Source organism: Nelusetta ayraudi, unplaced genomic scaffold (assembly GCF_046127955.1).
Source record: "Nelusetta ayraudi isolate G7.1 ecotype Tasmania unplaced genomic scaffold, CSIRO-AGI_Nayr_v1 ptg000070l, whole genome shotgun sequence".
NCBI lineage: Eukaryota > Metazoa > Chordata > Actinopteri > Tetraodontiformes > Monacanthidae > Nelusetta > Nelusetta ayraudi.
Genome location: NW_027466120.1, coordinates 6388232 through 6413745, shown reverse-complemented (window position 1 = coordinate 6413745; position 25514 = coordinate 6388232). Strand labels below are relative to the sequence as shown.

The 25514-nt window shown below is 41.7% G+C and overlaps 2 protein-coding genes across 4 annotated transcripts in view; both read left to right on the top strand.

Annotated features, from left to right (window-relative positions):
- Positions 1-5685, top strand: part of LOC142898732 (uncharacterized) — a 30991-nt gene extending 25306 nt beyond the window's left edge. Inside the window, exons 17-18 of one of the 2 annotated variants that reach the window (XM_076041896.1) lie at positions 4245-4347; positions 4626-5685. In XM_076041896.1, the coding sequence (XP_075898011.1) occupies positions 4245-4346 (102 nt within the window). In that variant the 3' untranslated portion in view covers position 4347; positions 4626-5685. Of the gene's footprint in view, positions 1-4244; positions 4381-4625 lie in introns of both variants that reach the window. The other variant, XM_076041894.1, reaches the window with a different exon arrangement.
- A 4185-nt stretch (positions 5686-9870) lies between these two features.
- cbln4 (cerebellin 4 precursor) lies at positions 9871-18310 on the top strand. Of its 2 annotated transcripts, XR_012928631.1 has the most exons (5): positions 9871-9939; positions 10262-11442; positions 12728-12844; positions 13714-14758; positions 14897-18310. XR_012928631.1 is itself a non-coding variant. In XM_076041897.1 (4 exons), exons 2-4 carry the CDS (start codon positions 11176-11178, stop codon positions 13909-13911), a joined length of 582 nt encoding a protein of 193 aa, XP_075898012.1. In that variant the 5' UTR covers positions 9871-9939; positions 10262-11175; the 3' UTR covers positions 13912-18310. The 2 variants fall into 2 exon arrangements, 1 of the variants encoding a protein (XP_075898012.1); XM_076041897.1 differs by having other exon boundaries at positions 13714-18310.
- Positions 18311-25514: the final 7204 nt, after the last annotated feature.

Here is a 25514-nt window from a genome sequence, read left to right as displayed (position 1 = left end):
TCGTTAGTTTAGTTTCGCAGCGTCCCATCCTCATTATGACTTCCTACCAGCTGCTACGTCTTTCCTTCATGGAGTCTCCCGAATAAAACCAATCAATATGAACGTGGTGTCCGTTCTCTCCCAAGCTCTCCTCATATCTTTTCCAACAATCCATCATAATAGAGGCTCCACTTACTGTTCCTGCTGTGTTTGAGCACTGAGATATTGTAGAGTGAGCAGGCAGCTTTAGGCCTGGAGAATTGCGTTATATCAGGTTCTCAATTAGATTCCCAGCCACTGCAACTTTTCTTCTGAGGCTTGCACAGTGGCAGGCAGAAGAATATCACAGGGAAGTTCATAACACGCCATTGAAGTAAAGACATGACACCAAAACATGCTTCAAGCATCTCTGAAGTCACACCTGTGTAACAGAGCAGTTCTCTCTATTTCATCTCATTCAATTGTCCAACCTTTGAAGACAAATCACGAGAAAGTCATAGACTTCATTCTTGCCGATCTCTCATTTGTTGTTCTTATCGTATCTCTGTTCAGAAAGTAGAGTAGCTTTATATGTGCACCTTTTTACACGTCAGAAAAAAAAGTGTCAGTGGGATATTTTAGATAACGAAAGGAATTCTGATTTTACTTTGACACATAGACAGAGCTTTAAATGCAGACCCACGTCAGAGAGTAGAGTGGAGTGGTTTAGCTAAACTCTGTTCACATTAGTGGCAAAAAACCATAGCCCAAGCAATGAAGTTATACATCATACTTTTAATGACTATAGTAAAGAACTAATTTTTTAAAACGTCCCTCGTCTGTGTCCTTCACGGTCCTCTTTATTTATTAATTTATTTTTTTAAGTTGAGTTCATTAAAAATGCCATCAGCGGTATGTCCGACAGACTCATCCTTGTCTTCACTCCACCTGTATCCTCTCCTTTGTCCCCTGATTTTCCTGTAAGTAGCAATATTGTGTGTTCAAAACCCCTCTTCATATCCAATGAAGCCTCTCTGGGGACAATAAAAACTTGGAGGAAAATTACAGAGGCTGACTGGGCGAAGGAGCAGCAGGTTGAGGAAGAGGCTTCATATTTAGTCCCATCGTGTCGTAGGGGACGAGAATTCGTAATGATGCCCTTGAATAGCCAGCATTTATTATACATGGAGGGAGCTTATTAAAGTTTTGGCAGTTGATTTTGTAGGAGCTCCTATTTCCCTGTTGTGACTCCAGAGGCACAGACTCTAAAAAGTATTAAACAGAAGGCGACGTTTCGCGGACACAGTTTTCTACGTCATGCATTTTTAAGAGAGCCTGATATTTTGATGTTGCAGCAAAGTGACACGATTAGCACTTTCTCGTTGTAATCATACCTTGTAAATACTACTTGGACAAAGTGAGAGACTAAGTGAGTGCCAGTGTGTTGAGATACAGTTCTTTTAAACGGGCAATAAGTAAGTTTCATCCTTGCCAGATAAGGTCGCAAGAAGCAAGCACCTCTCCTGCGGCTGAAAGTAGCACAACTTTAGAAAACGCATGCAAACCGCATGAAGTGTGCTCAAAAAGAATGTTACCGTTAACCATTCTGGATATAGCAACCCGAAATCTGGAGGGTCGCCTTCTGTCACATAGAACTCCCCATGTCATGTTTCCAAGGGGATCACTATCATTGGCTGCGTTTCTATTACTCCTAGAGATGTGCAACATCTCAATATCGCAATAAAAAACTGGTAAATGGAAGCACCTGAACTTAGAAAAAACCTCTCAAATATCACTAAAAGGTTTTGACGCTCTCATAAGGTGGTTTTTCAGACGTATCGATATAGAGGTATAATCGCAAAAGCGACGCTGGACGTTTCTCTGATGCCATTCTTAACAAAATGACAATCATGCACACCAGTGTAAAGACAAGAATGAGGCGGCTCAGTTAAAGAGTCCACATGCAAGTCGTTATGAGGACAAAGCTCCTCTTGGACATTCCTCAGAAGTTTGTCAAAATATATCAATATTCGCGGGAGGGGGGCGTTATGTAAATAGGCTATTTTGCACATGAAATGAAGGGGGCAGGTGTTCCTCATCCTCCACTTCCTTCCGGGGTCTCTTTTAGAGAGGCGTGTTTCACAGCTGTGTGGTGCTTTCAGGAAATTCATTTGAGCCCCTGGAGGCACTAAAAGCTTTTTAACAGACACCTATGCCAAGGCAGGTGAAAACCCTGCCCTGTTTAATGTCTTCTGTGCACATTCATGGTGATTTGTTTAAGTTGTTTTGATTTTTTTTTTTTTTTTTGTCTTGAGTCGAACCATAAGTTTGTTTTATAACTTCAGAACTTATACAAATACTCATTTGTGACTAACATGCAAATTTGCTTCAAGCAGTTTTTCTGGTCCAAACTTAACCAAATGCAATTTCTGTTCATTTGTGTTGTCATTTTCCGTATGATATTTGGGATCACTGGTTGATAATATCGCTAGTTGACCAGTCACAAAAATATTCTTGCACGAATTCCAAATTTTCTGAAGACAAATTTATTGCTGTTGGACGAGACCGTTCAGGTTGCTGAAAGGTGAGTCAGGAGGTTTTAATTAGCATTCAGATGGTGGTTATGCTGCTTCTCAATCGCTCAGTGTTGTTTTGGCCTTCGGTGCACCGCCATCCCTTTAAAACAAAACTTTAAAACATGTTCGGCCTTCAATATCAAACATGTCCAGATCAGTTAGGGACAGCTGTGGTCCATGTAGGTTTCCACTCTTGGGGAAAACTAAGCCTGCAGCATGAGTCAAAGTCACAATTGGAGCAGCACATAAACTAAAGGGGTGAAATATTAACTAAACACATGAACAGAAAATAACCTCAAACGCAATACGACAAACTCAGTACTGTCAAGCAGACAAACCATCCAAGGATTTGTGTTGTACCGAAAAGGTCCAATCGTTGCCAGGCGATCATTGTCAAAACAAAATAGCTAAATTCAGACCTTGTTTTGCCTTTCAGATGAAAATGACAAACTGCTCCCTTTATGTGTTTCCTCACAAGTGAAGTGACTGAAGAGTAGGATTGAGACTCAGCTGTGCTGTAAATTATTTAGTATGGTTTTAACAGACTATTTTTATTTTTTTTTTTACTATGTGTGGTCCTGTGACACCTGTAGCACCTATGCAACAACTAAGATCATAGAAACAGTAAACATTCTGGTTTATTCAGTTATTTTATGAAAATAAATAAATAAATAAATGAAATACTCTGACAGTGGAGCCACCGATGGCATTTTAAAAATCGGTTGAGCCTAATGAGTGAAGACCATAAAAGTATGAAACGGCGTGTTCTGCATGGCCACCAGCATGCAATAATCCAATTATGACACTTAACCATTCTGACCCTTCCATATTTTTTGACCTTTGCAACAGTTTTATGTCATTACCCTCAAAGCTACTAATAACAAAGCAGCGCTGTCTTTCCTCATACGACAGTTAACAGCGGGCACACATTTTGATTGGATGAAACATTCATTGAGTTGTAACATACTAGAAAGCATCACCCAGACCTCCCTGCATAAGACACTACCTCAGAAGTGTTCTAATCCCTTAGGAGGAAATCCTCCAGGTCGTGTTTCCAAAGCCCAACAGGGATGTTAGAGCAGGGGGTCTCGCAGTTAAAATATGAGAGCACTTGTGTGGCATTGAGTTTAGTCTAGCATGGTGTTGTGTTGCCACAGTGTCTGGTCCCTAGACAGTGTCGACAGTGACGGCGGTGAATTGAACCCATCTCAATTTTATATTCTCTGACGTCTCTGCTGTGCAGTCAAAACAGAGGAAAAGTCCGCAATGAATCTTCCACACCAGCCACTGCTGTCGAACCTCAACTCATGTCTTGAACAATGAAAGGGAAATATTTCTCTCTCATCACTTGTTCTGGTCGGACCGATGCAGTTGCCAGCCTCGACAAACACACGGATCATCATAGATTTTTCATGACTGTCACCTGGCCTGTTTAAAAACGTTATATTCAAGGTTGTGCTGCTATACTGAATACTGTCACAGGCTTAATATTACCATTGGCTGCCTTACACCTACTGCAGCAGGGTCCCACTCGTACCTGTTGGTGTGACTCATTCTGCGAGTTATGCACAGTTATGGAAGGTGCTGGGTCGCTTTTTTTAGAGTGAAGCGCGTCACTTCGAAAGTATTGGTGTTCAAAAATGTTTTCTGCTGTCAGACTAAGAGCTCTTTGTCCAGTGGCTCATTGTCCTGTGCATTACTTTCTTTCAGGAGAAATTTGGGGAACCGGCGAATCAGGACTCCATGGAGCTCTTTGGACTGATCTCCCAGTTTGTTTATGACTTCAAGACGGCCAAGTCAGAAATAATATGAGGCGAGCCTCCGACCGAATCTTCATCTGACAACAGTAAAGCTCGATCACAAATACCAAACACATATGAAAGAGGATTAGGGCCACAAGAAGAGAGAAAAAAAAAAAAACTTTAGAGGAGGAAGATTTTTGAAGTTTTCCTACCTCTTTCCTTACCTTCCTGTAATTATTTTCTCTCTCCCTCCTTGTAGCTATAACCCTCTTTCATACATACACCAAGTGCTACTGTTCACATTTTTTTTTTTTTTTTTTTTAAAGAATTTCTATTTTTTCCCCTACAGCTGCCTGTATTTCCACCTCTGGGTTGCTTTTGTACATATTTTCAAGTGGGTACTGGCTGTGCTTCATCACAGAATAAATACAAAGTGAAATGTTCCTGATGGTGACACTGGCGGACCGGAGGTGAGGCAGCGCCAGGAGAAATCGATCTCGGTGACAGAAAACACAATGATTATTGTGAGTTTTCACGGTTTGGTGTCCTTCTGGTGTACATGGATATCTTGAGACGACTCGCTGATGAAGGATTTAAAAGAGGGTCCTGCTGCATCACCAAGCTGCTGGGGAGACGGACACAGACCTGGAATTCCAGGTCACCAGGACCTCGCCTGCGGTTAGAAGGCCACATCTGCTGTTGTGGCGTTGACACACTCGGCTTCCCACGCTCATCAGAGGCTTGAAAGGCATCCTTGACTCACGGCCGATGAGTGGCTTGCCGTGTGCTTGACATTTTAATCAGTTCACAGCAAAAAAAAAACCCTCAGTGTTCCCCTGCCGCTGCGGTGAGCCACGAGTGAAGGCGACGCCACGCTGAGGACCCTCCGGTAGCTCGTTGTCTTGAAAACTGAAGGAACGGCTGATTTTATTTAAAAACTCTGCGTCTGAAGGAAGCTGTTGGTGGAAGCCCACCCTCTCACTGTCAAACTGTCTCTAATCTAAATGTGTGTAACAATTTGACCCAATGCTGAGCATTGAAACAAAATCAAACTCCAAAGCTTCATGTGAATGAATGACGGTTTTCCATTTGCAAAGTGAGCAAGTAAGCAGACAAGTATAAGAAGTCGTTGTCTTCTTCTTGGTGTTTCTGTCAGGACGTTTGAATCCCAGTTTTATTGTCTGGGTTTTGTTTTGCGCTGCTTTTCATTTTTATCCTTTCAGGGATTATAGGGATTTATGAGGCATCAAAGGCACGATAGTTTAATTTACCCTCAGCCTATTTATACATTACATTTCTCCCTATCAGTCAGCATATTTCTGGTCTGTTTGGTATAACACTGACTGGACAGGGTTGGCTGTTGCACTTGTTTGCCTCGACTCCGTCTGCTGGATTAAAACAGTGAATACGTGTTGTGAAGTTGGATTTCTTTCTTTTGTTTTAATGGTAAAACAAGACTTTTTTCTTTTTGACGGTAATGCACACAGAAGAGAGTTATAGCCTGAGCCAATTTGTTCAGTTACAGTTGAAGTTGTCCCCCCCCCCACACACACACAATTATTGCTTCCTGAACCCAGCAATCAAGCCACGTTCAGTGTTACTTCAATCACTTGTCTTCCCCATTCTGATGCTCACTTAGCTGATTAGTTATTTGCCAATCACATGGCAATCACAAACAACTGAACATTTAATAAAGTTCATATGCATGTGAGTGTACGTGCATATTCCGTACTACACATTTGGCTCTGCTTTTAAAGCGTTAGGCAACGTCATGTTAAAGCCAACGTCATGTTAACTGCCAACTATGCAACCAAATCACAAACTAATTGGATAACTAACTGATGGAACGTATCAGTGCAACTGCAAGTAAATATTGGAATAAAGGTCTGTAGGGCCCCAAATACGTGTTTCAAAATGAAAAGTTTACCCGCAAATTATCTTCTGGTAGAAAATGTAAAATTGTAATGGTGTGAAAAATCATAAAGGCAGCCTTTTACCTCAGTAGCAACTCACCAAATTGAACAGATGCAGCCAAATTGTTTGATTATTGTAATGTTATAATTTTATGCATACACCCATCACGAATAAATACCTTTGATGAAAAGAATGACACATTAAAATAGATGCATCCAATTTCTTTTCCCGCCTATCTTGCATTCAGAGTAGTGAAGATAACGTCCTCCAACACTTGGTCAAAAGTTAAACAGAAGCACAAAAACAATTGTACTGTAGTTGGTGTATTTGGTGTAAACGTATGAACACAACTCCACATATGGGGCCCGCTGCATTAGGTTAGGAGAGCAGCTCATTGTTTGACATGAGCAGTGCGTTTTGTGCGCAGAGGATTACTTCCTTTTTGACTACTAATTAAATTCCCCAAAGATGTGTTCTTTTCATCAAGACCCAGGGAGAGCCACCTTTTTCTCTTTCTCTCTTTTTTTGCCTCTTTTCAGATGATTAAACGGACGGCGGCCTCTAAAGACCGCATTTGTTTAAAAGAAAGTCATTCTAGAAACACGCAGGTAAAATACTAATGCGGCTTGTGCTAACTTTATATGTAGCATAAGCTAACCATCATTTTCACACAACAACACAGTCAGCTGCTCACAAACAATGCTGTTTTCATTTGCTGTGGCTGTGGAATAATTGAACCTCATTTCAGCCAGACATTGTCTCTGACACTTATTGTTATCCACTTGTCACGGTGAAGCACTTTTCATGATGAGGACCACAGGGAGAACAACAAACCTTTTTAAAAACACAATAGGGAAAATAAATGCATTTACTGCCAGAATTTTTTTTTCATTTCATAGTTTCAGTTTTTTAAAGTTTACAATAAAGTGATTGGAAATGAGAAGCAGATCATGGAAGGCTCTAAACCCCGGACTCCAAAACCACAAACACTCAAAAATATTTTTAATAATGTCAACATGGAGAATTATTTCCTCCTATTTTATTCAAACTACATCAAGAATCTTTTGTCTTGAGAGCAGTAATGGACTATAATTGTAAAACCCCCCAAATCAAAACGGTGAAACGGAACATTATGCTAGTTGCAACAACATCAATAAACAATAATCAGATTGTCTTGTGTGAAAATCATGGTGGTAAAAGTCAAAATCTCCAAAAGAACAAGCACAGAACTAAGATAGCTTTGCAACTTAGTCATGGTTACTCGTCTTACTGGTAATTGCTGCCAAAGGTGCCTCAATAAATTACTGGGCTCTGACTCATGTATTTAATCAATTTCAGAATAAGGCTGTATCATAACAAATTGTGGCAAAAGTGGAGCGCTGTGAATACTTTCCAGATGCACTGTAGTGTAAATTTCAAATGTGGAAGTTATTCCAAGAAAAGCTGTATTTCTCTGTCTTATTCACAGTGTGCCAATCACACGTTTAGTTGTTAACAGCCAGTTAATCAAGTAGGTAGTAGGGTTTCTAGTACAAGGGGCAACACTTGACATGCTGCGCTGGTGTTGAACTAAACTCTTGCCAAGGCCCTTTGTGAATGTTTCCGAGAGGACTTTGTGCTGCCATTTGGCTTTTGTCACAGCTCAAGCCTACACTAAACCCTAAAGCTCCTGCCAGTTCTTCCTCAAAGGACACTAATTGGTCCCTCAGTCGTTGAGCAGACTTGGAGACTGGACCTCTCCAAGATGGATCTTCAAGGATTCAGACTTAATTTAGCAGCTCAGTGCCCCAGCGCTAGAGTGTCCGCCACGGCCGGGTCATTCCGAAGACTATAAAAATGGAAGCCAGTGCTTCAGTGGTTGCCACTGAACCCCGAGGAGCGCGTGCGGTGGGGGCGTTAGATCATCCGGTGACTCTTGAATGTGACACCGCTGCTGCTCCTCGGGGGACGGGTCAAATGTGGAGAACACATTTCACACGCAGGTATGTGACAATTGTTGGAAAACTTCCAAATCCAAAGGGACCTGAAAGCAGCTGTGCAGCCATTGACATGTTTGTGGCTCATTCAGGGAAAGAGCAAGGAGAGTGGTAGTGGCGTGCATCCACTTTACCAAATGGAAACTGAATAGAACAACTACCAACTTCTCCTCTGGTCGGACGCGTTTGCTTTTTGCCACCGTCATTTTCAAATCACACCTTTCTTAATGTGGTTTCCGGTGAGTAAAGGCATTGGTTTTCCCCAGAAAGTTGATAAGGCTCTTTTCCCTGTAAAGTTTTCCTGGCACAGAGCAAGCCGACTGTCAGCCCCTGAAAACTGCATTGCCATGGAAACATATTGAAATGCATGACATTAGGCGCGGAACCATTTGTCAGAGCTGGGTGATGGCACAAATCGCGCAAAATGGCAGCTATTCAGGTTGGTGCTGCAAAACTCTCAGATTGTCTTCCATTTTCAGACAGGCTCATTTCCTAAACAAAAACCCTCCTCCATGCTGGAAGTCAAAGAGGCGCTTTTGCATCCAAGAATATTAAAACATTGAGGCACAGGACAAAAGGCTTCTTTTGAATATATGCACTCTTCATAAAAGGCTGTATGGCAAAGTTTAACACGGTGACTTCCTTTGAACCTCTTTTGACTGATGTTCTGCATCTGACGTTTGCACAGCACAACACCGTATCCAGGTTTAGATCAGAGCAGCTGTCAATTACGACAGATTCCATCGTTTTGTTGCAATGCACTGTGTGCTCCAATAGAGTGTTTGGCCACAAAACTTCCAAAGTCGCATTTGTAAATCTTTTTCTAAATAAGAAAGAAAATCGAATTTTTATCTTTAAAGCATAACTATTTGAAACAACAGTTTAACAAATTTGAATTGATGATATTTGTTCAGCAACGCAATCTTATTTCAATGTGAGTCCAGTTAACAATTGAAATCTAAAATATAAACCAGACAGCATTTGGTCTTGTATTGTTCCTGCATCACTTCACGTTGAATATTAGACACATCTTGGATATTACATCTTTGTTTTGATGGCTTATCACCACTTTTTCCACATTTGCATGATTTTTAATGTTTACAAAGTTTAAGATAATTTGACTTGAAGGCCCCATGTGTTACATTTAGTGGCATCTCTTTGTAAGAAAGCAAACGTCAATTCATGTTAATGTTAGTACTTGTTTTCTGACACTGTGGTGTTCCTGTGGTATTTCAAACTTTACCAAACTAAAATACATATTTTCTGATCAGTTCCTTCCCAGTCGATCAACAGGGATGTTGGCCATCTTTAACCACTCGTCCCATCCAGACTCTCCACAGGAAGCACTTTATTCATCAGGCTGCTCCCTTAGCTGCCGTGCATCCTGCTGAGGATATTCATTAATCTCTCCTGATTGAAGGCATGTATTTCCATATTACATCAAAAAAACATCATACAGTGTTTAATTTTCAAGAAAAGGCATATAATGTAGTCAAAATCAGTGATGACCTGCTTTTTTTTTGTCAAGCAGACGCAAAATAATTGCTTTTTTTAAAACATGCAAGCACAGATGCATTGCTAGTTTATTTCAAGAAAGGTTCCAACTGCAGACTGTTTGCCTGACACTGCATGTCTGACTGAAAGAATAAATGGTTTTGATCTCATTTAAAACGCCTGTGTTAACTCTCGTATATCTCTCCTAACAGTTTACCATCCGTGAAGTTATTCAGCTCTGCGGCTCTTCAGGCCACTCTCAGTTGAAACCTGCACTTTGTAAGTCAAAGTGAGGACGTCAAAATTGATCTGCAGCTTTATGGAGGGCTTGTCGTAACACAAGGACAGAGCTGACGGCCTCGCATCCCTAATCCTTTGTCAATATTCACACAGGCCACTTGTTGGTGTAATGCAGCAATTGTTCCGCCTTCAGGGCTGCTGCCAAGTGATCGATGCACCAAACCTTCCCAAGAAATCTCACTCGGAAAACCTTAGAATGAAACATCACTGTTTGTTCCTGTGTGAATTCAATTAGTTGTTTTTAACTTAAAGAATCTTTAACTGAAATGCAGCCAAGTTTTTTGTTTTTGTTTTATTGCAGCAGGCTCTCAAGACACTAGTGGAATGATGTCATCAAGACGACCATATAAAGACCCATATCCCTATCTGGGGCTCGCAGAGAAGTCAGACCAGGGGGAGATATTCAGCCCACCTGTGCAATGAGATTCTGATGAGTCACCGCATCAGTAAAATCCAGACGTGGACAAGCAGCAAGAGAGGAAGAAGGCAAACTCTTGGCAGAGGAGGTGATTCCTGTCCCGGCTTCCTCCGTTAGTGTCGTTCACCAGAGGAGAAGAAGGCTTTTGTAACAGTGCCTGGATATTATTATTTCATGGATCAGCTGCTCAATGTGAGGAAAGGGTTTGGGAAGCCGCAGCAGTCGGTACAGCGGTCAATTAAGACAACTTGAGTCATTAATGTACATTTCGTTCTTTCTTTTAGAATTAGAGTAACAGTAGCTTGGGGCAAAATCACGCAGCGGCGGTTAATTATAACTTCCGTCACATGTGTGTGCGTAAAGTGGCGCGCACACAGAGATGCAGCACATCAGCGCGGGGTTGCACCGCCGCTGAGGGAGTGAGTGAGAGCGCGGTGCTATGGACGCTTCCCGGGCTGTTTGGATCGACACTCTCCTCTCCACAGCGTCCACATGTTGTGCTCGGCTCGCACCTCTGGGCTTCAAGTGGCCGGGAAATGACGCCAAGATCGCTGCGATCCGCGAGCCTCAACATGTTTTAGACCAGTGAACCAGGACCAGGACCCCCGCCGCCCCCCGCTCCGCGCACTGGGATATGACACCTGGCATCTGGATCCATTAGGAGAGCATCTATCGTGTCCACGGGACTGGGAAAAGAAAGTTGCAGGTGCGGTGCACAAGACGCGACGCCTCTCTCTCTCCTTCTTTTTTTTTTTTTTTTTTTTTTTTTTTTTTGTGCGCGCGCGTGTGAGCGAGCCATGGTGAGCCCCCTGGTCCTGGTGCTCGGCTGGACTCTGCTGTCCGAGGTGACCAGGGCGCAGAACGACACGGAGCCCATCGTGCTGGAGGGGAAGTGCCTGGTGGTGTGCGACTCCAACCCCGCCACCGACTGGAAGGCTTCCTCCTCCCCGCTGGGCATCTCCGTGCGCGCCGCCAACTCCAAGGTGGCTTTCTCCGCCGTCCGGAGCAACAACCACGAGCCGTCGGAGATGAGCAACAAGACGAGAATCATCTACTTCGACCAGGTGGGTTTCACCCTGGTTCACTTTGCAGCGACGGTGCGCGCGCTTTGTTACGCGTACCCGTGAAGTTTTTTTGTGCGCTGTGAGGAACCTTTCTGCTTTTCTGCTCACTTTCAGTGTAGAAGCATTAAAGTGTCATCGTGGCAAAGTGCAGCTGCGCCGCGGAGTTGCACTTTGAGCCTAGTTGCGAGTGACGTGCGGGGTCTGTGTGTGTGTGTGTGTGTGTGTGTGTGTGTGTGTGTGTGTGTGTGTGTGTGTGTGTGTGTGTGTGTGTGTGTGTGTGTGGGGGGGGGGGGGGGGGGGGGGGTACTGAGAGGATCTCTGCGGTGCCCTGCACACGCACACACGCGTCCTCCGGCACTGAAGCGCGCGTGCTCCCTCGCTCGCTCGCTCCCGCGGCCTCACCTTCACGCGGTTGCGCGGCCAAACAAAACCATGTGTGTGATTGATTAGTCATGCGAAGCGGTGGGCAGCGTTCTCGTTCTCCCTCGCTCTCGTTCTCTCTGCACAAACCTTTATTTTATTTAGTTTCATTTTATTTGTATATATTGTATTTTTTTTTTTTTGCTGCGAGGAAAGAAGGTGACGAGGTTGGATGGATGAGCGCTGCGATGCTGTTGCTAAGAAGAGCACATTAGTCAGGGATGGAGGGGCCTGCAGTTGTGTCTGAACAGGTTGGGTGTCATTGTTTGAGACTCTGCGGCTGCGTGAGAAAAAGACACACGCGCACACACGCCCACACACATCTGAGCATCATCTTCAGCAAATGGCCCTGGAGACAGCTTAGGTTTGCTGAATGACAGACTCAGTGTGGGTCATGAAAAAGTCATACACACTGATTTAAGAAGCCATTTCATTTTTAAACAGGTTGCACTTAATAAGGAGGAGTCTCTCTCTCTCTCTCTCTCTCTCTCTCTCTCTCTCTCTCTCTCTCTCTCTCTCTCTCTCTGTCTTTCTGCAGTGGCCACAGATGTGATTAATTTGTTGGTCGGGCATAGTTTTGCTATTTTTTTATATTTATTTTTTGCACATTGAGCAAAGTTTAAATGCTGCATTCAGGCTCTCAAAGAAATGGATTTGAGCTATTGCTTGCTGAAGTGTGTCTCAGAGGCAGGAGTGAAGCCCTGCGGCTGTAATGGCTAAACCTGTGTGCATGCATGTTTTTTTAAATTTCTTATTTCATTTTACATATTTCATCACTTGAACTACTAAAACATGACAGCCTTGAACACTGCAACATTCTTTAACAACTTTGCATCTCTGTTTCTAATTTATCCCCTTTCTCCAGGTTCTGGTGAATATAGGAAACTACTTTACTTTTGAATCTGTATTTTTGTCACCGAGGAAGGGAATCTACAGTTTTAACTTCCACGTCATAAAGGTGTACCAGAGTCAGACCATACAGGTATTTTCTTATTTTTACTTCCTTATATTTCCCAAATGATCCGGTTAAAATATACGCGTAGGGCCATAAATAATGTGTATGTATTAGACAGACATTAGGAACAACAAGCCACTTCTCAGTGGATATGTTCTCTTCTTGGGGCCATCCTCTGTAAACCCTAGAGATGCGTCAGTGTGGAAATCCCGGTAGAGCAACAGTTGGTGAAATATTCATCAGTCAGTCTGACACCAACAACCATGTTCACGATGTTCAAAATCACTTCAATCCCCCCCATGCCCCCACCCCAATCTGCTGCTGGCTTTCAGCTTCAGCAAATCTTTGCCACGTCTACATGCCTAAAGAGTTGTTGCCATGTGTTGTGTGGCTGACCTGTCGTGGGGTTTTGTTTTGGTGTGTAAACGTACTGTATGTGTTCACACATACAGTTATTTGACACTTTTTCAACAATGTTCAGGAAAAAAACAACAAACTAATTTCTTATCCACAGTTTCACACACATGCACATAAATAAGTAACCTTTTCAAAAAGGGCTTCAAAGAAAGACACACTGACATTCTTACTCATCTCGTGAGTCATTTGTCTCATCTCGACTCACTGGTAATGCCATCATTCTTAATGTCCTATATTAAGAAGACATAACCTGGACATCTCTCAAGTAGGCACGGACAGAAAGCATTGCCAAGAAAGACTGCTGAGCAGTGAGCATGTGCGCCTTACTGTGAGATGAATGTGTGTCAAAATAACAACAAGTCATGCGAGGACTCTCCATCAGAAACATAAAGTGGTTGTTCATGTATTAAATGAAAGTAAACAGCTTTCAAAGACTGATAAAACATGTTTTGCTGCTACTTGCACTTTCTGTTGCCCAGGTGAACTTGATGTTGAATGGCAAACCTGTGATCTCGGCCTTTGCGGGAGACAAAGATGTGACCCGTGAGGCAGCCACCAACGGGGTCCTGCTCTACCTGGAGAAAGAGGACAAGGTCTACCTGAAGCTGGAGAAGGGAAACCTAGTCGGCGGATGGCAATACTCTACGTTCTCCGGCTTCCTTGTGTTCCCCCTGTAAGAAAAAAAAAGGGGGGGCGCCAAAAAAAAAAAAGAAGATTGTAAGCTCACTGACTTCATAACATGTTGTCACTGTATAATCAAAACATTGCTGCTGCTTTTGTTGGATCTTGCCACAAAAAAGAGAGGAAAAAGAAACATTATAAATGGAAATGAAACCGAGCAGAGAGAAAGGGAGAGAAGAAATGAAAAGAAATGAGACTTTGGAAATTGCACACATTCTGGTGAAGTGCAGTGTCCCCATGCAGATGAAAGAGGTTTGAAATGTACCCTATCACTCCTGTATGTTCCCGTCACTCAAGCTGTCTCCGAGAGCAACACTTACATATTCCCCAAAGTACTTTTGGAAGACTGACTTGTCTGAATATATTTAGCGTGCAGCCTTTCTTTTCTCTTCTTTCTATGGCGACAAGATTCACATTCAAGTGCGTCTGCCTTGTGGGTTTATTGTGTGGTGTATTGTGTATGTTTACGACTCCTGTAACCCGTGGAAGTGACAGCACTTGGCACACGTGGCATTGAGGGCTGTTGGGGGATGACGTGGACAAGGGTAATGCAGATTTGTGCAGGGGATCTGTAGATGCGTTGAATGGGACCTGTCTGTTTAAGGTGATCAAGTGTTGACTGAACTTTGTCTGAACAGACGTGACACATTTCAGAGGCTGGATGACGTTCCAAAAGAAAACTAAAAAACATTAACAGCAAATTGATGCAAAATGAGAAGGGTGGGCATGTTGAGGTTCTGATGGTGAAACTCTTCCAGTCAAATGGCCTCGTCCTAATGAGGGACTACTGGATATAGGGCATGGCGCCGCTCCAATAATATTTCGTTATTGTTGTTGGATTGAGTGAAGTTCTGATGCTGGCGAGTGCACCAAACAGCCTATAACATGATTGATAATAGCAAGTGGCACAAACAAGAAAGAAAACAGATGATAGCTTTCTTTGTGGTTTTGATTTGTTTGAAATTGCCTGCATTCCTGTAGAGGAACCAGCAAACAACTGCGCTCGCTTGTCTCTTGTTGGAATAATTGCAGTCCTGTGTGTTGGGTACGTCGTCCTACTGTATGTATATACAACCTATGGCTGTCGGTGCAGGATGGCCAGCGAGAGCCTGGCTGATGTGAATTTCACTGACTCCCTGCGTGGTGAGGATGGTAGTCAGACAATCCCAGCCTGACTTCACAGTCCTCCTCGTCAAGATTCTATCCAGCTCTGCATTTGCGTTGGTAGCCGCAGCTTGGTTTGATTTCACGCTATGTGTTTCCTCTTGCAGCTTCTTGTCAGACTGTCATCTGCATACACAAAGACAATCACAGTCCTTTCCTCCCCTGCGCTAAGACGCACTAAAATAAATTGTGCTCCAACTATCCTGCAATACACGTGAGGGATGGTTTTTGAAAACTTAAAGCATCTGCGGTAGCACAGGCAATCATGGAGTAAATATAAGAATTGGTGCTAGGTCGCTCTCCACAACAGCAACTGTCCAATTGGACATTTTGTTGTCCAGAGACTAAGACACAGCCCGGCCCTCTTGTGATTGGCCATCCAGGACCAAACACAACCATCCACTTCGGTGCCTTTTGTGTTGCTCTGTGTTGCGGTCAGGAAGCGCTGTGTAGTGGCAAATCTTAAGAAGAAGAATACGAACAAGAACTAGAAGTATGTTCGATATATAAGTGCAGTTTGCAGCTACAAGGAGCTTATTGTGTGTGCTAGCAGTAGTTGTGCACTTATGGGACCTGCTGTGAGTCTGTTCAGAAAGACCTTGCAGGAAGTTGTCATAATTTTTGAGTTTCTCAATATTGTAATCTTGTGGGGAAAAGAAAGAAGAAAACAAAATAGGTAGGATGTCGACATGAAGAGCTAAATCCATTAAAATTAATCAGAACACCTTTGTCTGTGTTCCTGCCAGCACTTGCAGACACCAGCTGGGTCAGGGTTGCTTTAAACGAATATTTTAAAATTGTCAAATTTATTCTTCTCTCGGACTCTCTGACAAAGCTGTCAGTGTATTAATTTAACACTCCAGACATATTGTTTCACAGTGTGTTTGCCCATTGAGTGAACTGTCACTCATTGGGCAAACACTTTGCACTGGGAGCTCATCATCCACATTACTCCTCTGACAATTCATATAATGAATGTAGTGTTCCGGTGCACGTTGTAGACCGGACTGTCTACTTCTGTCTGCTATTGTTGCACAAGCTTTACAATAATTTGACATTATTTCTTTGGGTTTGCTAATCACTAATACAGTTGACAATGCAACAGCTTGCCAGGCTTAGCTACAGCAACCAGGTGTCGGGCGTCGGCAGCTGGCCGCCACAAAGGCTCAGTCGCTCAAACGCTGCTTGCAGCTTTAATTTTATTTTTGCCTTTGCAAATGTTCAGGCACGAGTGAAGAGATGTAAAGAAAGTTAGAACCCAGGAAGTGATTTTACACCCTCTCCCCAAGTTTGCCCAAAATGTTTAGAACAACCTCACTAATGAGTTTATTCAATAAATGGTGTGCAAACTGAAGCATCTCACAGAATTTATGTTGTTTTTCAAGGCAATACCAAATAGTGATCTAACATTAAGTGGATTTAACTTTCTCTTCAGTTCCTCCACTTTGCAATCGGTTGACGATAAAGCTAAAAGGTTTATGCGCTTTCTTCACAGCCTTTCATCTGCCTAAAGATTTTCAGCACGCTGTACGTTCTGTTGGTGATCGATCCTACAAAAACAGGGGTATTGTGTTATTGGCTGCTAGGACCTTCTTGTGACCCGAGCAGGGAAGTGTAGTAACACAGCAGAAGGTACAACTGCACAGCCATTGGCTTCCAATGACATCATCACGGCAACATGACAGCGCTGACATCTGAAACGAGGCAAGAGGAAGTGTCTGAAATATTAACTCCATGTGTATGCAAATGTTAATCTGTCTGAGGCCAAACGGTCTAATTAAAGACATTAGCCTGTGACACACTGAATTTCACTGCCTCCCCCCTTTTTACCCGACTAAAAAGTTGAGTAGAAATAAGTAAAGTTGAGATGTTTTATGGCTTTAGTTTGATGAGCAGAATGCTGGACAGAATTGTTATTATTATATATATTTTTTTAAATAAGTTGTTGATGCCTCACACACTGAATAATTTCCCCTCACTACAATCACACACACATCAAACAAAACATGGACAGCGTTTGCTTCCCTAAAATGCCTTTAATTATAAAGGCAAGACCTGAATAAAACTCTGTTCTCCTTATCCAATTACAGTAGGCCTCTCTCTAACTGTCATGGCTGGACTTGTGGTTCGGAGAAGTTAATAAACCTAAACGAGCAATTTGTGAACCTAATTGGTTAATCTGCTGATTCTAGACATGTTTATGTCACAGTTAGTGAGCTCAAACTGCCTCCACTGGGCGGCCATGAGGAAGTTCTGAATTAATAAACTCTTTTTGTTTGCCAGCTCTCTTCCACACACCCAGCCAGTCACTGCTCTACTTTGCCGCATTGTGCAGTCATTTTCAAGCAGAAAAAATAACCAGACAAGGGAGCAATTTGCAGGAAAAAAAAACAACTATGTATTTATTATAAAAGTGTGGTTTGTTTTTAAACATGTTTCTTCAAAAGTTAAATTCTCAAAAGACTCCACCGTGTTTTGCGTGAGGTGAGTGAGGTGATCATTTCTGTTGTAAACGTTAAAGGACTGCAAGTTTTTCTGCCTGGCAACAACAAGGACTGTCAGCGCCTCAGAGGAACTTTACACACTCTGGAATCCTGGAGTGTTTTTCTGTGTGAAGGACTGCACTGCACTGGAAAAGCCAAGTCAGGACTTTTGTCGAGATTCCATTGACTGCTACGTCTTAGACACATTCACTCTGTGACACATTGCGAACTCCTCTAAACCTCTCGAATGGCTTTTTGGACTTCGAATCTCCAAATTTTTGTTGGTTCCTGTTGTTCGCTGACACATTTTTCCAGCAACGGTGACGGCAATAGATGGATTTTTCAGTTTTGTGAACAGAGACTAGAGAGAAAATCCTTCCTGGTTTTGTCACAGTTTCTACCAAGTGGTACCCAACAAAACAGGGCTGTTGGAGACTCCTGAACAAAGAAGGTCACTGGGCTGCCCCTGATATGAAACATATTGAAGACACTGGTTCTCTGATGACACTACATCTATTTATTTTTGCTATATTCTTTAAACTGATTTTTGATTTGTGTATATGTTTCCTTACATGACTTTGCTCATATCCATCCATATCCATCCGCACAACATGGATGCTGGACTGTGCAAATTATCATCAGTGAGATTCAAGACTACAGTATAAATATATGAAAATCTTTCACATGATTGTCGTGTTTAGAATGTCTGGCTGCAAATTAAATAAAGAGTCATCATGATTTTTGTTACCATTTACCCCCCCTCCCCCCACTGAGTCATTTCTTATGTCTATAGCTACATATTAGATTAATATTACCATGGAATATATTTCACGTCTTTCCAAATATTATTAGAATTAGTTCAGCTGGGAGCATCATCTCAACAGCAGTGGGTGAAATTTTCATTCGTTATTGATTAATAATAACTCAATTACTCAAAAGCTCAATTTTGTAATTTACACCTTTTTTTGATCATTTTACTAATGGTCACAATTGGCAGGAACCACTCTGCTGAATGTTGTGGTGCCAGTGCAAATATGAAAAAAAAAAAAAAACACCAAATTCTTGCATATAACAACACAGAACATAAACAATGTACATTTGCATAGAAAGAAAACTTAGCAAACAAAAGAAAATACAATTCACAGGGAAAACAACAACAACAACAATTTATGAAATTTGGTTTGGTTTTAAATGTGATTTTTTTTTTTAAAAAAAAAAGGTTAAATTATCCAAAATCTCCATAGTGTTTTATGTGACATGAGTGAGGTGATCATTTCTGTTGTAGACATGTAGGACTGAAAATATTGCTGCTTGGCATCAACAAATAGGACTGTTGGTGAGGAGGAACTTTCTAAACTCCGGCATCCTTGAGTATTTTTCTGTGTGAAGGACTTTTTTTTTTCCAGAATGCCGAGTACACTGTGGAAAAAAATCCTTCAGGGGAATTCAATTATGTTAACTTCCTCCAGTTCAGCTGTTTGAGGGTCCTCTATTGAATTTGAGAAACATCTGGCTGATTCGCTTTGCATAGTTGTTGTTCATACAAAGCTTTTGCAGGACCATCAAAAGGTGGAAATGAAGACGTTTTAAGTGCAACACCAAACTGACTGCAGTTTCTTGCTTATCACTGAATTTTAATTTATTACATATATGATTTGAATAGGTAGTGCGTTTACAATTAAATATTGCCATTAAGTTACCACATAAAGCATTTCTTTCCTTATATTATCAATTTAAAAACACGTGATCTTCAAACTTGTTTATAGTGCAGTTTAAATCACAGTTTCTGTAGCTGAGTTTCAGAAAACAATTTTCCTTGAAACTTCATGGATTATCAACAAACAAATCTCAAAGGTCAACAACTGGATAAATAACCTTAGAATTTTGGCAAGTTTTTGTTGGTTGTACTCATAGGACCACAATGTTCCCCCATCTGGTTCCACTACACTGCTGAGAAAGGAAGAGCTCTATCAGACCAAAGAATGCATTTTTAATTTAGGTGTCATGTGCCTCTTTAAGCCTACGTGCAGTTACAGGGAAATGTTTTCACTTTTTGTGTCAGCACTCTCACCCAGCAAATCAACATTCATGCCTTTTTCTCCTGCAGCTCTTTGATTTCTGTCTCCTCCTAATGCCGTGGGTGACGTGTGAGGCTCTACGAAAGACTCCTAAATTATTTCAGACTTCGCCGTGTGATTACCCTGCCTTTGTAGTGCAGTGCACTTATTTCCACACCAGACATATTTGATTTTGTCATAAACAAAGGCCTTAAAATAGGAACTGGCTGTTCTTTGTGTTTGTCAGCAAATTTTCATGTATTTTTAAATAGTAGAATAGAAAACAATACAATAAAATACAATAGGTTAAGCCGAGGCTTATTAGCTGTGTAAGTATCATGTGCGTTGTATTTATTTATCATATGTTCCTATAACAGGCATGGAAATACACCATAAATTGCCAACAGGTTTATTTTCATATATTTAATTGACAGTTGCAATACTTACTTAATTCTTACTTTGTTGGCCCTCACATAAACACTGATGACCCAATATGATGTTTACAATTTAAAAATTCTGAATATTTATTTATATTTGTGAACAGTACTGGGACTGCATTTTGGACCCCATGTCGGTGCCTTTTTACCTTCCTTTCTTGTGGATTCTTCTAGGTTGAAAGAATTCACTGCAAGGTGTAAAGAAACCTGAGAAGAATGAAGGTTCACAGAGGCAAGTCTCTGCTGAACGTGAGGACAGAATGATGAGGTGCTGTCCATCTTGAATATAAAAAGAAATGTTTGCCCTTTGACAATATAAAACCTTGTTGAAGCTCAAAGCTGAGAACAGTCTGCTCCATCCTGAAGGTGAGGTCGGAGTGTCTGAGCTGCACACACGTCTAATGGTGAACCTGTTTTGCATGGGATTGTTTCCCATTTTGATTTGTTTTTTTTCAAAAACAGATTCATTTTTTTTTATGTAATAACAGTGCAAACACTCAATAGACACATTAAGGTGTAAGACGACTTTCAAAAACACATAACTTTACCCATCTGAGTGTCATTTAAAGCTTGTGACTGCAAATGTTTTAATGAATTAAAATCTGATTTCCATGGCTTCCAGAACTATGAACATGAATTTATGTTTGTGGGTAGTGAGTGGGTCAACTCGTAAATTATTGAAATAGCCACACTGGGGTCACCAACAGGGTAAATAAGTTTAACCTCAATTCAAAGTTGTAACGTGTCACTTAATAGCTAACAATGTAAACAATATACCTTATGACTTGCTAAAAATACATAGGATCATAACATGCTATCATAACAGACAGATGATGGACAACAGCAAGCCACCTGATCCCGCATGTAAGTATTTCTTGTCACAATTTGCATGTGCAAAAGCCTTTGTGTTACCAGTCAATTTCCACACAAACGTTAACTTTAAACTGCAAAAACAAATGCTTAAAGTTATGGGTTTGAATTTGACCGTGCTCTTACACCATAATATACCGTATATGAACACACATTTCTAAGGCCTATAAGAAACTGTGACAATTAGTCAGCCCAATTAGTCAGCATGACAGCTGAATGTTGGCCAACTATCTCCAAATAGTCATTACTCTTGCCAGCAACACTTTCCAAACACTGAAACCTGTGAATTGGCATTTCATAAGTGTGCAGAGCGAATTAGCCCGGGTTTGTAAATGACTTTTATTGATGTGCATAACCTTGGGAAGAAAAAGGGGACGTATAACTGGGTATAAACTGCTCTTTTCATGTTTGTGTCAAAGCCTGAAAAAGCAAGATTACCCTCCCTTAATGAATCTGATCTCTCCCTCTCTCTCTCTTTTTCTTTATGGTTTTACATTATCTTCCACTGCAGTCCTGATTTGCTCCTGTGTGCATTCCTGCTGTCAGATTGACTGTTTACAAGATAAGAAAGATCCAGCAAGAAAGTCATTTTAAGTAAACTGCACATCCCTTGATACAACACGAACCCCATCTGATGGCAAACAGAAGGTTATCTAAGGGGAACCTTAGTTTTCTGCAGTTCTCATGCTGGGCCAGGAACCTCTGCTGCACAACGTCTCGGTGGCGGCAGGTGTGCTGCGCTGAATTTCAAACCTAACTCTGACCTTTCTCCTGGCATTTCACAGAAGAATATCAAGGCGCAATCGCATATATTGCCTCTAAACAGTGGGCCACTTTACGCAGATGGTTTGCAGCACTTTCTTAGAGATATGCAGAGAACCGCTTACTTTGATTGCATCCACTGGGACACATAACCCCTGATCTGAATTATACCCCCGCATAAATCCAAGTAAAGAAAACAAACAAACAAAAAACAATCTTCCCAGGTGTGATGAAAGGTTTCCACAGTGGCATTGTCCATGGGAAGTATTACATTGTGGATAGGCAGGTCTTTGAACCCTCTAAAGCAAACGCAAGGAACTGAGCCTTGAATTGCATTTCAAGCAGGATGGGCTAAGAAAAGGAGTGAAAGTGGATTTAAAAACACTCATTGTGAGCACAATATTGATTTAAAGTCTTTGGCATAGAGAGCTCACATGAAGTCATCATAAGGAAACAATCAGCACGTAGGAAAACTTCATACTTGAGAGAAAAAAACTTGTTTGAAGAAAAACTAAAAACTTTAAACAGGAAAAAAAAACAATCTCAGAGAAAACCACAGAAGAGGGATTTTTCTCTTCAGGTTGGGTAGACATGCACTAGGTGTCACATAAACTGATGCAATTAAAAAAAAAATTGCTGCAGCACTACATAAAAGTACAACAATGTGAATGCTGGAGGCCATACAGTCAATAAATACAAGAGCCAATGTTAGTCCTTGAGTTTGAAAGCATGAGAGCTGTGAGTCAAGGACCAGGATAATGACAAGCCAGAGTCTCAATTATGGAGGGACAAGAGGAGGGAACCAGATGCTTGTGACAAGGCTTCATCTCTGGATGTGCAGGTATGCTGCACAGATGTGTGGACCAGAAACGGATGATGCATATGAAAGGCTGTTTATCATTTTTGATGGGAGGTGAGAAGTATCGAGTGGTGGGGGGTTAGAGGTGGGTTGAGCAGTCCAGTACAGTTGACACATCTCGTCTGCTCTCGTTCTAGTTGGGAACTGGTTCTGGTTCTGGTTTTAAAATGGCCTTTATGAAGTCAACTGTTTGCACAAAGGCTGCAGGGAGGTGACAGTGGCATAGTTGACAATGGCCCTGGCAGTAGCCACTATGGCGAGGGAAGAATTAGGAAGATATGAATGGAAAGGCATGGATGGTCAATATCATGATGGCAGAGGATCCTTGAGGATATTGGGGGGTAGGTTGAGGACACAAAATCAGGCATGGAACCATTAAAGTGTATGAAAGTTTTGGGATAGCGAGTACTTGATGTCCAAGAGGTAGGACAAATTAGGTAATATTTAAGTGTGTATCATCAGCATAGCAAAAAACATTACGTTGTGGTGAATTATAGGTTATAATAACAGTAAGGCCCCGTGACCCTGAATAGGAATAAGCGGATATAGAAGATGAATGAATGAATGAATGAATGAATAACAGTAAGGCACCAAGAAGTTATCCTTGGGGGACGTAGAGAGATGGTGCTGCAGATGAGAAAAACTCCCCATTATCAAAGAGAAAAATCTCAAAGGGGTTATCATTTTTGTAGGCGCGGTCAAATGATGTCATGCATTGTAGAAGTAGATGAACAGAAAAAGCACATCTAATTTTGAAGTCCTTGATTCTGATGTAAGAAGTGGTTTAAAGCAGCCAATACCTAGGCAGGCTAGAAATACTAACAAATCACCAGTGACCACCAGACACACAGTCGACAACACTGACACAAGAGCAAAGCGCAGGAGGTACATGCTTGGTGTTGGTTACTGTTGGCACCGTAAAATGCCAAAGGTAATGGTGAATAAATTTGATTTCAGAGGGTTTATTGACAGGGTTATGTAAGGGCACTTTTGGGAAGTAAATCGCATTAATATTATGAAAAAAAAAGAAAACACACGGTGATAACAGACCATGAAGGGCAGCTTTGAAGAAAACAAACAGGAGGAAAAACTGCCGCTGCGATGTAATCAGGATGTGCTCGGAGATAAAAATTAAAAGAAGACCCTGACTTTGCCTGATTTCCTGTGGGAAGTCTGGAAGGTTATTCTTCTATCCTTTTTCCTATTCATCTTTTCCCCCTCTGAGTTTCTCCTCCAGGCATCCAGTAAAGTTTATCTTTATCTATAAACTTCAAAAATATTTTATAAACTCTGCCATGGAGGTGGTAGTTCATTTCAAACTTTTCAGAAAAGACTAGTGAGTCTATCAATGGTGGATTTGCTAATAGCTTGGTAGTGGAATTTATTCAATCACCAGTCTCTGTGTGTGTGTGTGTGTGTGTGTGTGTGTGTGTGTGTGTGTGTGTGTGTGAAATCTAAAATTCTGCCACAAAAATATTGTTCTGGAACCTTTGGGACAAATAAAAGTTTTTGCAGAGAATTTTCAGTTCCGATTCAACTGATGCACTTGCTCATTTGACAATTCAAATTAACGGCATCATGGAGATAAAAATATTTTCATTCAAGAATAATTATCAAAAAAAAGGATAAGCAGCTTTTTTTTTTTTTTTTTTTTAGATTTTTGTTCGATTCCCACTTAAGGGTGCAGGATGCAGGAACAAAGCAAGGAGTACAAAGATCCTTGACTCTGTGACCCAAGTCTCATGTTGAAGTTAACATTGTGAAAATAAGTAAAAACAGTTTAATAGACCTTTGTGTATCCTTCTTCTCCCCTCACCCCCTGGACGTGGCTTTATGAGACATTAGCCTTGGCGTGCGCTTGTTCTCCAAGCACAACTTCAACAAGGACAGCGAAGACAGGCTTTTAATTCCTCATAATCTTCCCTCTTGTTTGACAGGAAGCCTCGGGCTGCACTTGAATAGGGAAAATGTCTTTGCTGATAAGACAGCTACGTGCGTCAGATGTCAAAGACGGATATGAGAATTACCTGATCTGAATCTCACCCAGCTGTGCAGAACTCAGTGTTGGAGCCGGAGAGCGGACACAAGGGCACCGTTACACGAAATAAAATTCACACGCAAGTTGAGAATAACAATGCCGTCCTCCAGGATAAACAACTGCCTCTGTGAATTTTTAGATATTGCTGGATTAGGTATTTTACTTCAGCGTGTTGTGACAGAACGCATGCTTGTATGTGTGTGTGTGTGTGTGTGTGTGTGTGTGTGTGTGTGTGTGTGTGTGTGTGTGTGTTTGCATGTAGAACACTGTGTTCTGCATTGCAGTCAAAATTCACTCCCCTCTCTGTCCACTCACTCACTGTCTGGCCCCAAATGAGATTCCTCATTGATAGTCTCATGCAGTTTAAGCATAGCAGATATAAAACTGACCTGTTTTTAATGCGCGAGGGCTTTTCCTCTGTGATAACATGCAGCCAGTGACAGCCAGACTCTCAGCGTTCATTGTCAGGGTGCCAGGACGCTCAAGAGATCCGGAGCCTTTGATTTCCCTCTTGGTGGATTTAAGACGTGGCGAGCCGCAGCAGCTCTCGTGTTCTCTACCTGGCTCTTTGGGAAAACGGTGACAGACCTCTAATCGAACCCCGGCGATAATTATAATCTTTAAGGACACCTGACATGCTTTGATTGCGTAAATATTTCACGAAAATCGTTGGGATCTGGGTCGGCCAGGTTCAAATAGCTTCATGGCTACCCGACAAGAGAAGCCAAAACCCTTTTATAGCCATCTGGTGGATGGTTGCAGTACAGACCATTCTCTGTTCAAGCAGATGAAATGTAAACACACCAATGAGACTTAGAAGCAACCTTAAAAGAAAAACAAAACAAAACGTTTTCCCATAAATATTCAATGGTATTTTGTTTTTGTTTTCTCACACTATGGTGTTGTTTCACAGCTAAACAATAATTAAC

Excerpts from the sequence above, each read along its gene's own strand:
- cbln4 (XM_076041897.1), top strand. The coding sequence starts at position 11,176 with ATGGTGAGCCCCCTGGTCCTGGTGCTCGGCTGGACTCTGCTGTCCGAG. Across the intron at positions 11,443-12,727 it reads GAATCATCTACTTCGACCAG|GTTCTGGTGAATATAGGAAA; the intron begins GTGGGTTTCACC and ends CCCTTTCTCCAG. Across the intron at positions 12,845-13,713 it reads ACCAGAGTCAGACCATACAG|GTGAACTTGATGTTGAATGG; the intron begins GTATTTTCTTAT and ends TCTGTTGCCCAG.